The sequence below is a fragment of the Macaca thibetana genome, chromosome 4 (assembly GCF_024542745.1).
Source record: "Macaca thibetana thibetana isolate TM-01 chromosome 4, ASM2454274v1, whole genome shotgun sequence".
NCBI lineage: Eukaryota > Metazoa > Chordata > Mammalia > Primates > Cercopithecidae > Macaca > Macaca thibetana.
The window spans coordinates 34,846,369-34,859,987 of NC_065581.1; the positions used below are offsets into that span (position 1 = coordinate 34,846,369).

Genomic DNA, 13,619 nt, shown 5'->3' on the forward strand with positions numbered 1-13,619 from the left:
ACCTGAGAAGTTGACGTTTCGGATGTACTTAAGCAGCTGGGTGCCATCTACAGGGTCCATGCGCGGACAGAGCCCCACGCGGCCGGGACACAGGTCACGGTGCATGGCGTGCAGCGCGTGGCCCATGGCGTACACGGCGTCAATCACAAACTGCACCTTCCCCTCCTGCTCATAAGCTGAATCCTGCCCAATTCGCTCACGGTCTGCAATGAAACACCAGGAACAGGGACACTCGTGAGGCCCACTGTCCTTACAGTGGTGTCATGGGAGCCAGACCACCCTCTGGCACCTGGAGAGGTGGCACAGCCCATCTGTGCACGGCCAGGCCTCCTGACTCCCAGCCCAGTGCTCCATCACCCAGGAGATGGCCCTGTGGAGGCGCCTGGAGACAGGCCCATGGGTGTAATGGGAGAGTCCAACGGCCTGGACACTGTGCCACTGATGCCTGTGCCACCCAAGGTCCCAGAATATCCAGGGCAGACTCCCTTGTCACCCGTCACCCTGGAAGGCAGCGTCCCAGAGGTCTCCCTGTGGCTGTGGCCCTTGATGCCTTCCCCCAGTCCTGGCCTGGGATAATCTTGGGAGTAGCTGCCCCTCTCGAAGTCTGGGAAACATCCAGGACAGTAGCTGTGTCCATCAATGAGGGGAGTGTCCCTAAAGCCAATCACCCATGGGCAGTCGCTCCAGTCAGAGGATATTGCCCTCACCCCAGGGTATGGGTAGGGAAACTGAGGCCCAGAGAGGCTGAAAGACTGCCTTCAATGGTTTCCAGTCACCCTAGATACCAGAAGTCACCATCACTCCCATCCATCCCTCTTCTACCTCAGGGACAACCCTCCTATCCCCCAGTGGCAAGGATAAGTGAACTCTGCAAACTGAGAAACCCGCCCCCATAGACTCCTCGCTGCTAACCGCAATGGCTCCCCAAGGCACTGTGACCTGGGGTCTGACCTCCCATCCTCCTCCCCTCCCCTCCATGTCCACTGACCTCTGCTCTGGGGCCCTGTGCAGCCTCCTTGGTTGTCCACGTCAGCAAAAAGGGGATCATGATCCCACCTCACAGAGCTGCCATGAGGCTTCCATGAGATAAGGTACTGAAAACACTTGGCAGCCAGCAGGTGGCTCGTCCATGGTACCCTATGTGCTAAGTGGGCAGAACAGGTGCTTCCAAGAGGGCTATGGAGGTCCCTGGGCTGGACAACTTTGTGGAGGGGGAGGTGGTTCCTGGCCTGGACCCTGGGTAATCATGATATTAGATAACACATTGAATAACAACAGTAACATTAAGTAAGTAACTTCCACCAGTACCTGCTATGTGTCAGGCATTGTACAGAACTCTTGATGTATATTCACTCATTGATTTCTCACAACAATGCTATGGTGTAATCAACTCCATTGTAGAATGAAGAAACTAGCTGGGCATGGCACACCCATAATCCCAGCACTTTGGGAGACTGAGGTGGGTGGATCACTTGAGGTCAGAAGTTCGAGACCAGCCTGGCCAACACAGTGAAACCCCATCTCTACTCAAAATACCAAAATTATCTGGGAACATCTGGAGAGGCCTGATGGGAGGTAGCTGTAATCCCTGCTACTCAGGAGGCTGAGGCACGAGGATCACATGAACCTGGGAGGCAGAGGTTGCAGTGAGCTGGGATTGCACCATTGCACTCCAGCCTGAGCGACAGACTGAGACTCCATCTCAAAAAGAAACTGAAGCCCTGAGCACAGAAAAGCTCATCAACATTCCAGGACCATGAAGAACCGATGTGAACCCAGGTACTCCAACTCCAAGCCTGAGCACCACACTCTGCCACACAGGGATGCGGGAGGGCAGGAACGTGGGGAGGGGACCAGGGATCTGAAGTGAGGACATGGGGGCAGGAGGATGGCTGGGAGGAGGAAGGGGGAGGATGGGCAGAGCTAGGGAAGCCTGGCTTCCCCTCCCAAGACCACAGCCCCTGCATACAGCATGGCCTTCTTCCTTGAGGCCAGGCGAGGAAATTACTCCTCCTATCGCTCTACTCCTAGCCCGTGCCTCTCAGCTAGAGGGCACATGCCACACTGCACAGAGGCAATTCCCCAGAGGCCAGCAGGGTGTGCGGCTGCACCTGCGTCCTGCCCTCATAGGCCAGGGTTAAGCTGGGTCCACAGGAGGCAGTGATTTCCCAGAGGTTACTGTGTCCAGCCCCCTGCCTTGGATACCCTGGAGGCAGACCCAAGGTACAGGGGATCTCACTGCCTCTCCCTGAGGTCTGCTGCACCCTCTAATCCCTTCACACCGTCTAATCCCGGCCACACAAGGATGTGGGGATGGGGGATAGCTGGCCTGGTCACTCATTAACCCTACCAGCCAGAACCACATCCCATTTTCAGCCTTGCTCAGGGTAGGTACTCACATATTGCTGAGTGGACAGTAGAAACCATGGAACCACAATGCTAGGGACACCAGGACCACGGGGGTCATCTGCCCCCACAGCCATTTTAAAGACAAGAAAACTGAGGCTGGTGGGGAAGCCCAGGTCACACAGCCAGGGTTGACAGGATGGGCACTCCCAGCTTCCAGACCCCACCCCTGCTCCATCCCAGGCTGCACTTGACTTGGGTCACGTCTGCCAGCTTTGCTAACCAGCAACACTTTTTCCAGGCCAAGGCACAGACAGACGGGATGAACACGAAAGACAGCTTCGCCATCCTGCCTTGCCCGAGGCCTCTGATCACAAGGTCATGAGGGCTTAGGGAGACGTAGAATGGACGATCCCATCCCCAAAGGACACAGAGAAGGCTGGGACAGAGTTACCTGGAAAGACCCTCCCTGGACCCACACTTGCTCCCCACAGGCCCCTAGGCCCTGCTCTCTCCAGCCTGAGGAAGCATAAAACACTACTTGACTCCCCCACAGCTCCCATCACAGCCTCATCTCATATGGATGAGAGACTAAATTATTAACCAGGGATGGAGTGGGAGGCTGCGGCCACTGCAGAGAGAAGGCAGCTCTCTCCCAGGCCAAGGACGCGCCCAGCCACTGGAGGCCAGCTGGATCTCTGGGGAAACACACCTCCCCCACGAGGCTAGCCTCAGCCTCTCCTCAGAGGGTCCCGCTGAAGCATCCACTCCTGGGCCACTCGGGCTCGGGGCCACGGGCTTTCTCTAGGGTCACGAAGCTATCAGTATGGATGCTAGTGTGGACATCCCGCAGGAGCCTCCTCGACAGGGAAACCTGCCTCCACCCAGGGCAGCTCCGGGGGAAGGGCTCCAGAGTGCTAGGCCTGGGGTGCTGCCCCTACAGAGCATCCATCCCAGCGCTGTCACAGCAGTGTGGACTTCTAGCAACTTCTCGACTTGCTGCGGCCTCCTGGACTTTGTCTCAAGTCTAGCCCCAGTAACATATGGGAAGACTGGGGTGCAGTGAAGTGACCAGGCTGTGAGGATGCCCACCACACACATACACACACACACACACACACACACAGATATACATACATACACATATATACACAGACACACACAGATAGACACACATACAGACATACACTGAAATAAACACACACAGATACACACACACACCACACAGATACACACACAAACACACACAGAAACACACGCACACACCACACACTCCTCAACTCTGGCCTCAGATGCCTCAGGCCCTTCCCTTGTGCCCCACAGGAAACTAGGTGACTCCTCTGCAGGGGTCGGAGCATGTAGGGGAGGGGTGGGGGATACTGCAGGAACCACAAACCCTCACTAAACAAGACAGGACGCTCTGGCCTAAATGAGCAGCTGCAGTTGTGCCTGTGCCTCACCCAACCCGGCTCCTTAGCAGGTGACTCTGCAGCCGTGGCTCATGCTCACCCAGAGCCATTGTGTGCCTGGCACCTTGCCTTCCCACAGCTCTGGGAGACAGGCTTCACTGGCCCCCTCACAGGGGAGGGAGCAAGGTTTGCAGGTGGGTGGGTGACATCCCAGAGCCTCACAGGAATCCTGGCACCGAGTAGGTGTTTGACACATACCTGTAGATGGAGCTAGCTGGGAAGTGGTGGAGCTGGGACTTGAACCCAGATCTCTTTGGTTGTCCAAAAGAGTCTTCAGTACCCTGAACTGTCCCTCCTCCATTTAGCCGCTGACCTGCCTCCTTCCCCCTGTCCTGGGACCCAGGCCCTGCCCCCATTGTCTGGCCAGACCTAACCAGGGATTAAGGACTCCCTGTCTGCAGGTCTAGAGGAGGAAGGTGCCAGTGGAGGGAAAGGGGTGGGAAAATCCCCAATCCCCTCTCTTGGGTGGGCAGGAACCCCAGGACCAGGCAGGGGCACCGCAGTTCTGGGAGGAAGCAAGACATGCATTTCTGAGAGCTGTTGGAGGAGACAAATTCCAGACACATGGCAGCAGTGACAGCAGCAACAGTTTGAAGATGTCCTAATTGTGTCCCGGGGCACAGTGAGGCAGAGATGCATTTGGCTCCGCCACGGGTGACAGTCAGCTGGGGAACCATCCAGGGAGGATTTTCTCCATCAAAACCCGGAAGCGTGGTTACTACGGCGACTGCAGCCTTTGTTTGCAGGTTGTAAATTGTAATTGAAATGAGTTTTCAAGGTTGAAATAATCAGAGTCCTCCTCATCTCCCCCCTCACCTCTCCACAACTCACCCGCCGAGCCACAATCCTCCAGTTCACACATTGCTGAAGCAGCTCCCTCACGCCAGGGTAGACAAAGTCCACCACACAGACACTCACAGATATTCACATCTGCATGCATAGAGTAGCAAACGCACGGACCTTCATGAATTTACACACGTCTACACACACATGCATGCTCTAACACAGGTGTACATATAAATGCTTCCAATATAGCTACAACTACACATTTAACGTGACACTAACACAAACACATGGGTATTCAGATTCACCCACTGGCTTAGGCTGAGAAGTCCCACAAGCAGATGCTGAGGACTTGAGAGCAAGGGTTTTATTGGGGGTGATGCCAGGAAGCATGAGGAGGGGACAAGGAGGTGAGGTGGGGGGGGGGAAGTCAACTAATGCCAACATGTGGGGCTCCGTCCTGCTGGGGACCTCCAGAAGACCCTGTAAACTACACCTCAGCGTCGTCCCATTCATGGGGATAAATGCTCCAGCTCCGCCGGTCCTAGGCTGAGGGCTGCTCCCAGAGGCATGAGCCCCATTAGTGCACACAGGGGTGGTGAGTGCTGAGGGGTACGGCTGAGGCAGTGATAGCTGTGAAACATGTACTCATTCCCATGTGCAGTCAAGCATCGATCCATGTCTACACCACACACCTACACAGATATCAACCCGCATTTACACAGCCTGTCTCCCAGAACTATGGGAAGGTGAGGTGCCAGGCACACCAAGGCTCTGGGTGAGCATGAGCCACAACTATACCCTGCACCCATTTTTGTCCCTTAAGCAAACTTCCAGGGAGTAGGGAGTAAAATAAGGGGGTCCCAGAGCCCCTCCAGAGAAGGCTGCCTTGTGTAATGGACCAAACAAACACATATGGCCCTGACTCTCGGCGGGGCCATGGCCCAGCTATACACTCTAGGCCAAGTATAGGAGTGTCCTAGCGCCTCCATCTCCCAAGTGTGAATTCTAGATAGTAAGACTTACTCTGAGGGGCCGCTGGGAGGACTGACGGAGATGCAACACCATGTCTTGTGCACAAAAGTCCTCTCTCAGCCTCAGCTCTCCTTTCCTCCCTGACACGCGCCTGCTGGATGACGCTCCACCCCTAGAGGCCTCCCCTCCATCCTGTCTGCAGCCTGGCTGGTGCTGGCTCTAGTGCTGACTCTCCCCACCCCTTCCCCACCAACATGCGATGGGCAAGGGATGCCCACCGCATAGACAAACCCAGGTCAGCTCGGCCTAGCCCAACATATGGATGGGGTGGAGAAAGCTGCCACTCTGTGCTTCCTGAGACATTCAGTTCCTTCTGAGGGTCCCTCAAGTCCTGTTCCCGAATCCAGGCTCACCACCCCACAAGCCCCCAAACTCCCAGACGTCACCAGCCAGGATCTCCCTGGCCCAGAGTCACACGCTTGCTCTTCAGCCCTATACTGCGGTTTTGCCGGTCCCCTCCTCTCGAATTTCCATCCTCATCAAGTCGCCTGCTTTCCAGTCTGGGAATTTGTAACCCACTTGGCTGAGTCTCCTCCATCCCTAGCTCTGTCCCCCACAACTCAGCCTTGGCCCAACACCAACTCCTGCCAGTCCCAAGGAATGATGCACCCAGGTGTTTTGAGGGCTTAGTGGTTGGGCCAAAAGGGATCCCCATCTCAGTGATAAGGAAACCGAGGCCGAGGAGCTGGAGCAGCTTACCCAGAGGGAGGCGACTCCTGACTCCCTCTCAAGTGGTCTTTTACAAGCTCCAAGAGCTCTGGTAGCATCGCCTGGGGCTCTTCAACCTCAAGCCAGCCACAGGCTCCTTTTGAAGGAAACAATTCTTGCAGACCCTCAAGAATATGACCCCAGCAAGAAAACACTGAGGATAGAAGCTGAAAGCTTGGCTATGACAGTGAAGCCCAACTGCAAATGCTCACAGCAGCAGAGAAGCCACGTCTCTGAGACTGGGAGAGCTCACTTCGGGATGGCCAGCAACACGAGAATGCAGACTTTAAGAATCCTCATGGCACTCCTGAGTCCCTGTGAATCTGGGCTCAAGAATGTGTCCTCAGATGTCCACAGACCTCGCTTTGAGAAACAGGATACGAGCCCCAGGGTCTGGTGGGGCCAGCTGGAAACCCCCACTCAGCCCCTTGCTGGGCCTGGCAAGTCACTTAGCATCTCTGAGCTCCAGACCCCTCATCTGTGAAGTAAAGTTCACACCTGGGACTAGGCAAGGAGAGTCACACCTGGCGCCTGCACAGCCCAGTGCCCAAGAAGGACCAGCTCTCAGCTCCTCCCTGGTTCTGAGGCCAGCACACCTTGGCTGAGAAGCTGGGGCTCAGCTCTTCCACTCAGGAGGGGCTGGGGCTGGGCGTGGGGGGTACTCTGGGGACTGAGTCTCAGGCAAGTGTGGATGAGCTGCCCGGCCCCTGCTAACAACTCCCAACGCAGACATCCCTCTTCCCCATTAGTCAGCCAGCCTCCCTTCAAGCAGCATTTAGCTTTCCGCCTTACTAGGAGACTTGGTTTGGCTCTGTGTCCCGACCCCAAAATCTCACCTTGAATTGTAATCCCCACGTCATGGGAGGGACTTGGTGGGAGGTGATTGGATCATGAGGGCGGATTTCCCCCATGCTGTTTTCATGATAGTGAGTTCTCAAGAGATCTGATGGTTTGAAAGTGTGGCACTTCCCCTCTCGCCCTCTCTCTCCTGTTCCACCATGGTAAGCCGTGCGTGCTTCCTCTTCGCCTTCCACCATGATTGTAAGTTTCCTGAGGCCTCCCAGTCACACTTCCTGTATAGCCTGCAGAACTGTGAGTCAATTAAACCTCTTGTCTTCATAAATTACCCAGTCTAAGGTAGTTCTTTATAGCAGTGTGAGAACAACTAACACACTATGTCTTTCTCTTTAAGGTAGAAGAGGTCATTTCTCCCATTTAAACAAACAAACAAATCCCCTCTCTTGACCCGCCTCTCCTCTTCCTGCTTACAATGCAGCTCCTCGAAAGCGGTGCCTCTGCTCACTGTCATCAGTTTCTCTCCTCTGTCTCCTGACCAATTCCAGTCTGGCTTTTGCGCCCACCTCTCTAAGGAGACTGCTCTTGTGGAGGTCACAATCGCCCCCCAGGTAGCTAAGTCCAATGGTCCAGTCCAACCAGTCTCACTTGGCCCCTGGACAGCATGTGATGGAGCCAGTCACTCCTTGCTCTAGTGCTCTCTTTATCACTGCCGGGACACCATGCTCTGGGCCCTGCTGCCTCCCGGGCTGCCCCTTCTCAGCTTCCATGCTGGCCCCCTTCTCTCGGCCCCCAACACTCCAGCATCCAGGGCTCACTGGGACCTCCTCTCTAGCCACACACACTCCTTGGTGCTCCCAGCCAGCCCCATCTGTACTCTGCCAGCTCCCCAGTCACATGGCCACTCTAGCCTCTCCCTGACTCCAGCGCCTACTCCACAAGGCCACGTGGGTCCCAGGAGGCATCCCACTCTCCACATGGCCTCCACCAAAGCCCTGCCTTCCTTCCCAGCCTGCTCCTCCTCCCGCCCACTCCATCTTAGTGCATGGCAATTTCATCCATCTCCTTGTTCCAGCAGAGAACGCTGAAGCCATCCTTGACTTTCTGTCATCTTTCTCTCTCGTTAAATCCTTCCATAAACACCATGGCCACACTGCAAAGTTTACAAAGAATCCGACCCCTTCTTACCACTTCCATGACCACCACGCGCCCCAGGCCCATCATTCCCACCTGGATTACAGCACCAGCCTCCTAACTGGTCTCCCACTCTGCCCTCGCTCCCAGAGAGGAGTGAGCAGGTAGAAGCCCAGTGATCTCATTAGGTCATAAATCAGGTCACGTCAATCCTCTTTCAAACCCTGCAATGGCTTGTCCCATTCTGCATAAAAGATTAAATCCTTACAAACTGCCCGCAAGGCCCACATGATCTGTACCACCTGCCCGTCGCTCCCCCATGACCCTATCTCCTGCCTATTGCTCTCTCTGCTTCAGCCACACTGGCCTCCTCGTTGCTCCCCAGGCTTGCCAGGCAGGAGCCCATCCCAGGGCCTTTGCACTTGCTGTGTGCTGTGCCTGGCATGCCCTTTCCTAGGTCTCCACATGGCTCTCTCTCTCACAGCCTTCAGGTGTTCGCTCTAGGATCGCCCTGAAATAGTTCGGATGTTTGTCCCCTCCAAATCTCATGCTGAAATGTGATCCCCAGTGTTGAAGGTGGGGCCTGGTGAGATGTGTTTGAGTCATGGGGGCAGATTCCTCATGAGTGGCTGGACGCCCTCCTCATGGTAATGAGTGAGTTCTCACTCTATTATGCTTTCCAGTCTGGGAATTTGTAACCCACTTGGCTGAGTCTCCTCCATCTCTAGCTCTGTCCCCAACAATTCAGCCTTGGCCCAACACCAACTCCTGCCAGTCCCAGGGAATGATGCACCCAGGTGTTTTGAGGGCTTAGTGGTTGGGCCAAAAGGGATCCCCATCTCAGTGATAAGGAAACCGAGGCCGAGGAGCTGGAGCAGCTTACCCAGAGGGAGGCGACTCCTGACTCCCTCTCAACAGATTTGATTGTTAAAAAGAGCCTGGCTCCTCCTGCTCTCTTTCCCCTGTCTCCCTCCCACCATGATGGGAAGCCTCCTGAAGCCCTCACCAAAAGCAGATGCGGGTGCCACGCTTCTCGCACAATCTGCAGAAGCGTGAGCCAAATAAGCCTCTTTTCTTTATGAATTACCCAGCCTCAGGTATTCCTTTATAGCAATGCAAACAGACTAGCACACACCTTCTCAGTGAGAACTTCTGACATAAAAGTGCAGCATTCCTGTCCTCCCAGCACTCCCAGTTTCCTCCAAGAGGCCTCCAGGCTCTGCCTTCTCCAGCCTCACAGTTAGGCCTTTTCTGGAGCCCACGGCTCTGACTGCCAGGCCACGCCACCATCCACTATACCTTATCTGCAAGGCCACTCACAGGACGGCTCCCCAGGGCAAGTCTGTCCCCCTCACTGAGCCCAACACAGGGCTGACTGGGCACACAGTCAGACTCTTCGTCGACGCTGTTGGTTTCCCAGTTGATGAGCGGGAAGCAGCACTGAGTGAAGGGCCAATGGTTTGAACAACTGTGAGTTCCTCTAATGGGGGCACGGCCTGGCACATAAAGGGTGCTCCCAAATGTTGGCCTTTCTTATTTGCCCAAGGAGGGAGGCTTCCTCAGGTTCTCTTTGGGATGCAGAGGTGGGAAGACCTTTCACAGGCGGGCTGGAGAAGCCAGGAGGGGCCTGGGGCTGGGATATCATCTGCTCTAAGCAAAACGTCTCTGGAGCCAAATGGAAGGATTCAAACTCCAACTCTGTGTGACCCTGGGCAAGTCCTTAACCTCTCTGTGCCTCAGATGCTTCATCTGTAACGTGGGTTGCTTCAAAAATTATATGCAAAATACTGGAACAGAGCTCGACAATTAATAAATGCTATATAAATATTAGCTGTGATTATGTTTTCACTATTACCGTTATTACTGCTGGTAGCACAGGCTGGGCGACTGGCATCTCCCCACACACCCCCAACCACCATGCAGCTGCCCTCCCTCTCTGAGCTCGCAGCCCCTGTGTGCAGCAGGCAGTAAATTTTCCCTCTCTCCTCATAAACCGGGCCTTCCTCCGCTCAGCGTCACCTGGCTGGCAGCGCTGTCAAAAAGACGGATGCCACAGCTGCCTTGTTTACGACTTTAATTCCCAAACCCTGTTCTTTGGGCTCCCCGGGAGGGCATGGGAGGAAAGGAGGAGGCAGGCGCTATCTTCCGGTAGGCTTGACAGCTGCAGAGATGCCCCTCTCAGTGACCCCAGCTCGATGGGGTTGGGGGGATCCATGGGCCATCTGCAAGTGCTTCCTGCAGATCAGCTCCCATCACTTCCCTGGAAGCCGTGAGGGAGGTAGCACTCTACTGGGGATGGAGCTCTTGGGAGAATGGGAGGGGATAATATAATTCCCATTGCACAGATGAGGAAATCGAGGCCCCCAGAGGTGAGGTAATGTGCCCAAGGCCACATGGCTAGGAATTGGCAGCACCAGGATTCACACCCAGGTCTGCAGGACTCTAATAGCCGTATGTTTGAGAAAGAATGAGTGCTCTACCATACCCCCAACCCTGACCCCTTCAGCACACACCAGTTCAGCCTCCAGCTGCCAGCATGTGCCACCCTTCTGAGGCTTTCTTGGGTACAGTAGCCCTCTCTGCCCAGCCATTTGGCAGGTTGGAGGTGCCAAGGAATTAATGGCCTTCAGGAGCATCCCTCCACCAATGACTGATGGGGGCTGGCACACACATACCCCGGCTCCCTCTCGCTCTCTGTGGGATGACTAAGAGGCCTGTTCCTCTGTCCCAGGAGGATTAAGCTCCAATTGTTCACAGTGGCAACCAGCTTGATCTCACCCTCTTTATCTCTGCTTTCTCTCCTCTTTCCTGGAATCCCCTCCCAAATCATCTACTTGCTATCAAATCCTCATTTTGGGGGAACTCCACTTCAGACAGCCTTGAAGGATGAATCAAATCTTTCCAAGTGTAAGATCCCAGGATGAGAGGGTCCTTCCCACCCTCTTGGGCGGTCACCAGGCCCATCCATCACCTGGGGTGGGAAGGAATGGATTTGGCAAAGCAAAGGACACAGGAGTGGCACCTGCTCTCCGTGAGACCTTGAGCAGGGCAGGCCTGTGGGACTGAAACAGACAGAGGCCAACTATGGAACGTGAGCACTCAGGAGAGCAGAGTGAGCTGATCCTGAAGAGCTGAGGGGAAAGTAAACTCTGGAGACAGAGTGGGGGCAGGTGGAGAATAGGTCTCACAGAGCATGCCCGGGCTGGCTGAGGGCAAGAGAGAGGGGCCCCGGAGGAATGGGAGGGAAGGACGGGAAGGGCAGGGGCCTTTGACAGCCAGGCTGCAAATCAGCTCTGACAGCTCTCTAGCTCTGTGATAGTCACAAGTTGCCTCAGTTTCCTCTTCCGTAAAATGGGAGTTGCATCTGTGATCATCTATACTACCCACTTTCAGGATGGCACATTCTTTCCTCCGGGATCCTACAGCAGACAGACAGAATTGGTACCAACAGACTTGGACTATTAGATTACCCAATTGCCTGTCTAAATCCCAGCTCTCCCACTTCCTCTCTATATCAGCAATAACAATCATTTTATCAGCACCTTCTCAGCCAGCCTCCTCACACGCTTTATCTCCAAACCTCACAGCTCACTGAGGTGGCTGTTGACTTCCCTGTTCTACTGACAGCAGCTGAGACTCAGAGAAGTTAGATAACTTGTCCAAGGTCACACAGCAGGGAGGAGGCAGAGTCAGACTCAGATCCAGGAGTGGGTCCTTCCCCTGCCCCTGCTCCCAGCTCTCTGTGGGTGTCACTCCAGTCCTCCTGGCCTAAGGCCTTCTCCCGTGGGACAGGCTCAGCTCAGGAGCAGGACCATGGGGAAACCAGAGCTGCCTGCCTCTCCCCCAGGGTGTCAGGTCCCACAGACATTCCCAGCAGCCCCCTCACCCACCCCTCACCTCACACAGAGATAGACTGAGAGGCTCACCGCGCCTGGCCTGGGGCCACACAGGGACTCTGACCCTGCTGGAGCTCCCAATGCAGCAGGAAGGATTCGGGTCAGGTGAGATGTACCACGTCCACTAGAGCCTCTGCCCCTTTGCTCATGCCTCCTCACCTGCTTAGGGCACACGCCGTCCTCCCTCCATCACCCACCCCTCCCTCCAAGCCAGAGGGTCCCAAACTTTGCTGCATAGTACAACCACCTGGGGCACTTCAAAAAATCCTGGTGCTCAGGTTGCATCCAGTGCAAATTAAACCAGAATGTCTAGGGTAACTGAATTTTTAAAAGATCCCCAGGTGATTCAATGTGAACAAAGCTTGAAAACCACTGCTCCAGCACTAAATACACATTAAAATCACCTAGGGAGCTTTGTAAAAATCCACAGCCTAGGCCCCACCACTGAGGTTCTGATCTAGTTGGTCTGGGGGTGGCGCCCTGGTATGTGTTAAAAGCTCCCAGGTGACTCTAACTCACCTCCAGGCTTTACAGCCACCACTTACAGATCAGGAAGTGCCTCCATTAACGCTTCACTTCCTTCTGGAGACACCCTCTGGGCCAGCTCATCAATCCCGTTGCTCAGATGAGAAAGCAAAGGCCCAGAAAGGTTGCAGAGCTTGCCTCAGGCTCACGGCAAAGCTCTGTGCTCTTTTTTTATTTTTTTATTTTATTTTTTATTTTTTGAGACAGAATCTCACTCTGTCGCCTAGGCTGGAGTGCAGTGGCACAATCTTGGCTCACTGCAACCTCCACCTCCCAGGCTCAAGCGATTCTCGTACCTCAGCCTCCTGAGTAGCTGGGATTACAGGTGCCCACCACCACACCTGGCTAATTTTTGTATTTTTAGTAGAGATGGGGTTTCGCCATGTTGACCAGGCTGGTCTTGAACTCCTGACCTCAGATGATCCACCCGCCTCGGCCCCCCAAAGTGCTGGGATTACAGGCGTGAGCCGCCACACCCAGCCGAGCTCTGTGCTCTTCTGAACCCTGCTCCAGTCCTCCTTCCCCACCTGAGCTAACAATCAGACCAAACGCCTCCCTTAGGACTGCTGGAGAGGTTCATGAATCCTGCCCCAAGGACTAGAAGTCTGGACAGAGCCTATAGGAACTGACCAAAGCCTTCTCCCCTCCTGTCCCTCCCAGACAAAGAGGAGATTCCAGAAAGCCCTTCCCCTTGACAGCCCAGACCCCTCAACGGCCTAGACACTGGGTCCAGGAGGCCCCAGCTGTCCATCTTGCCACCACTTCCAGTCTTCCCACCCCATCCTCACCCCATCCATCCCCATCCTCACCCCCGATCTAGGTCTGCTGATCTAAATCAGGGTGCCCATACAATTTTCCATCCCACATGGGCACTTCCAAGAACCAAAGGGGATGCTCTCAATAATTACACCAGAACACGGGAGACAGG

The 13,619-nt window shown here is 54.9% G+C and overlaps 1 protein-coding gene across 6 annotated transcripts in view; it reads right to left on the reverse strand.

The window, feature by feature from the left end:
* The window catches only part of GRM4 (glutamate metabotropic receptor 4), a 127,268-nt gene that overhangs the window by 17,837 nt on the left and 95,812 nt on the right, over positions 1 to 13,619 (reverse strand). For all 6 annotated transcript variants that reach the window (XM_050787586.1, XM_050787588.1, XM_050787589.1 and 3 more), the window contains one exon: positions 3 to 203. In XM_050787586.1, the coding sequence (XP_050643543.1) occupies positions 3 to 203 (201 nt within the window). The remainder of the gene's footprint in view (positions 1 to 2; positions 204 to 13,619) is intronic.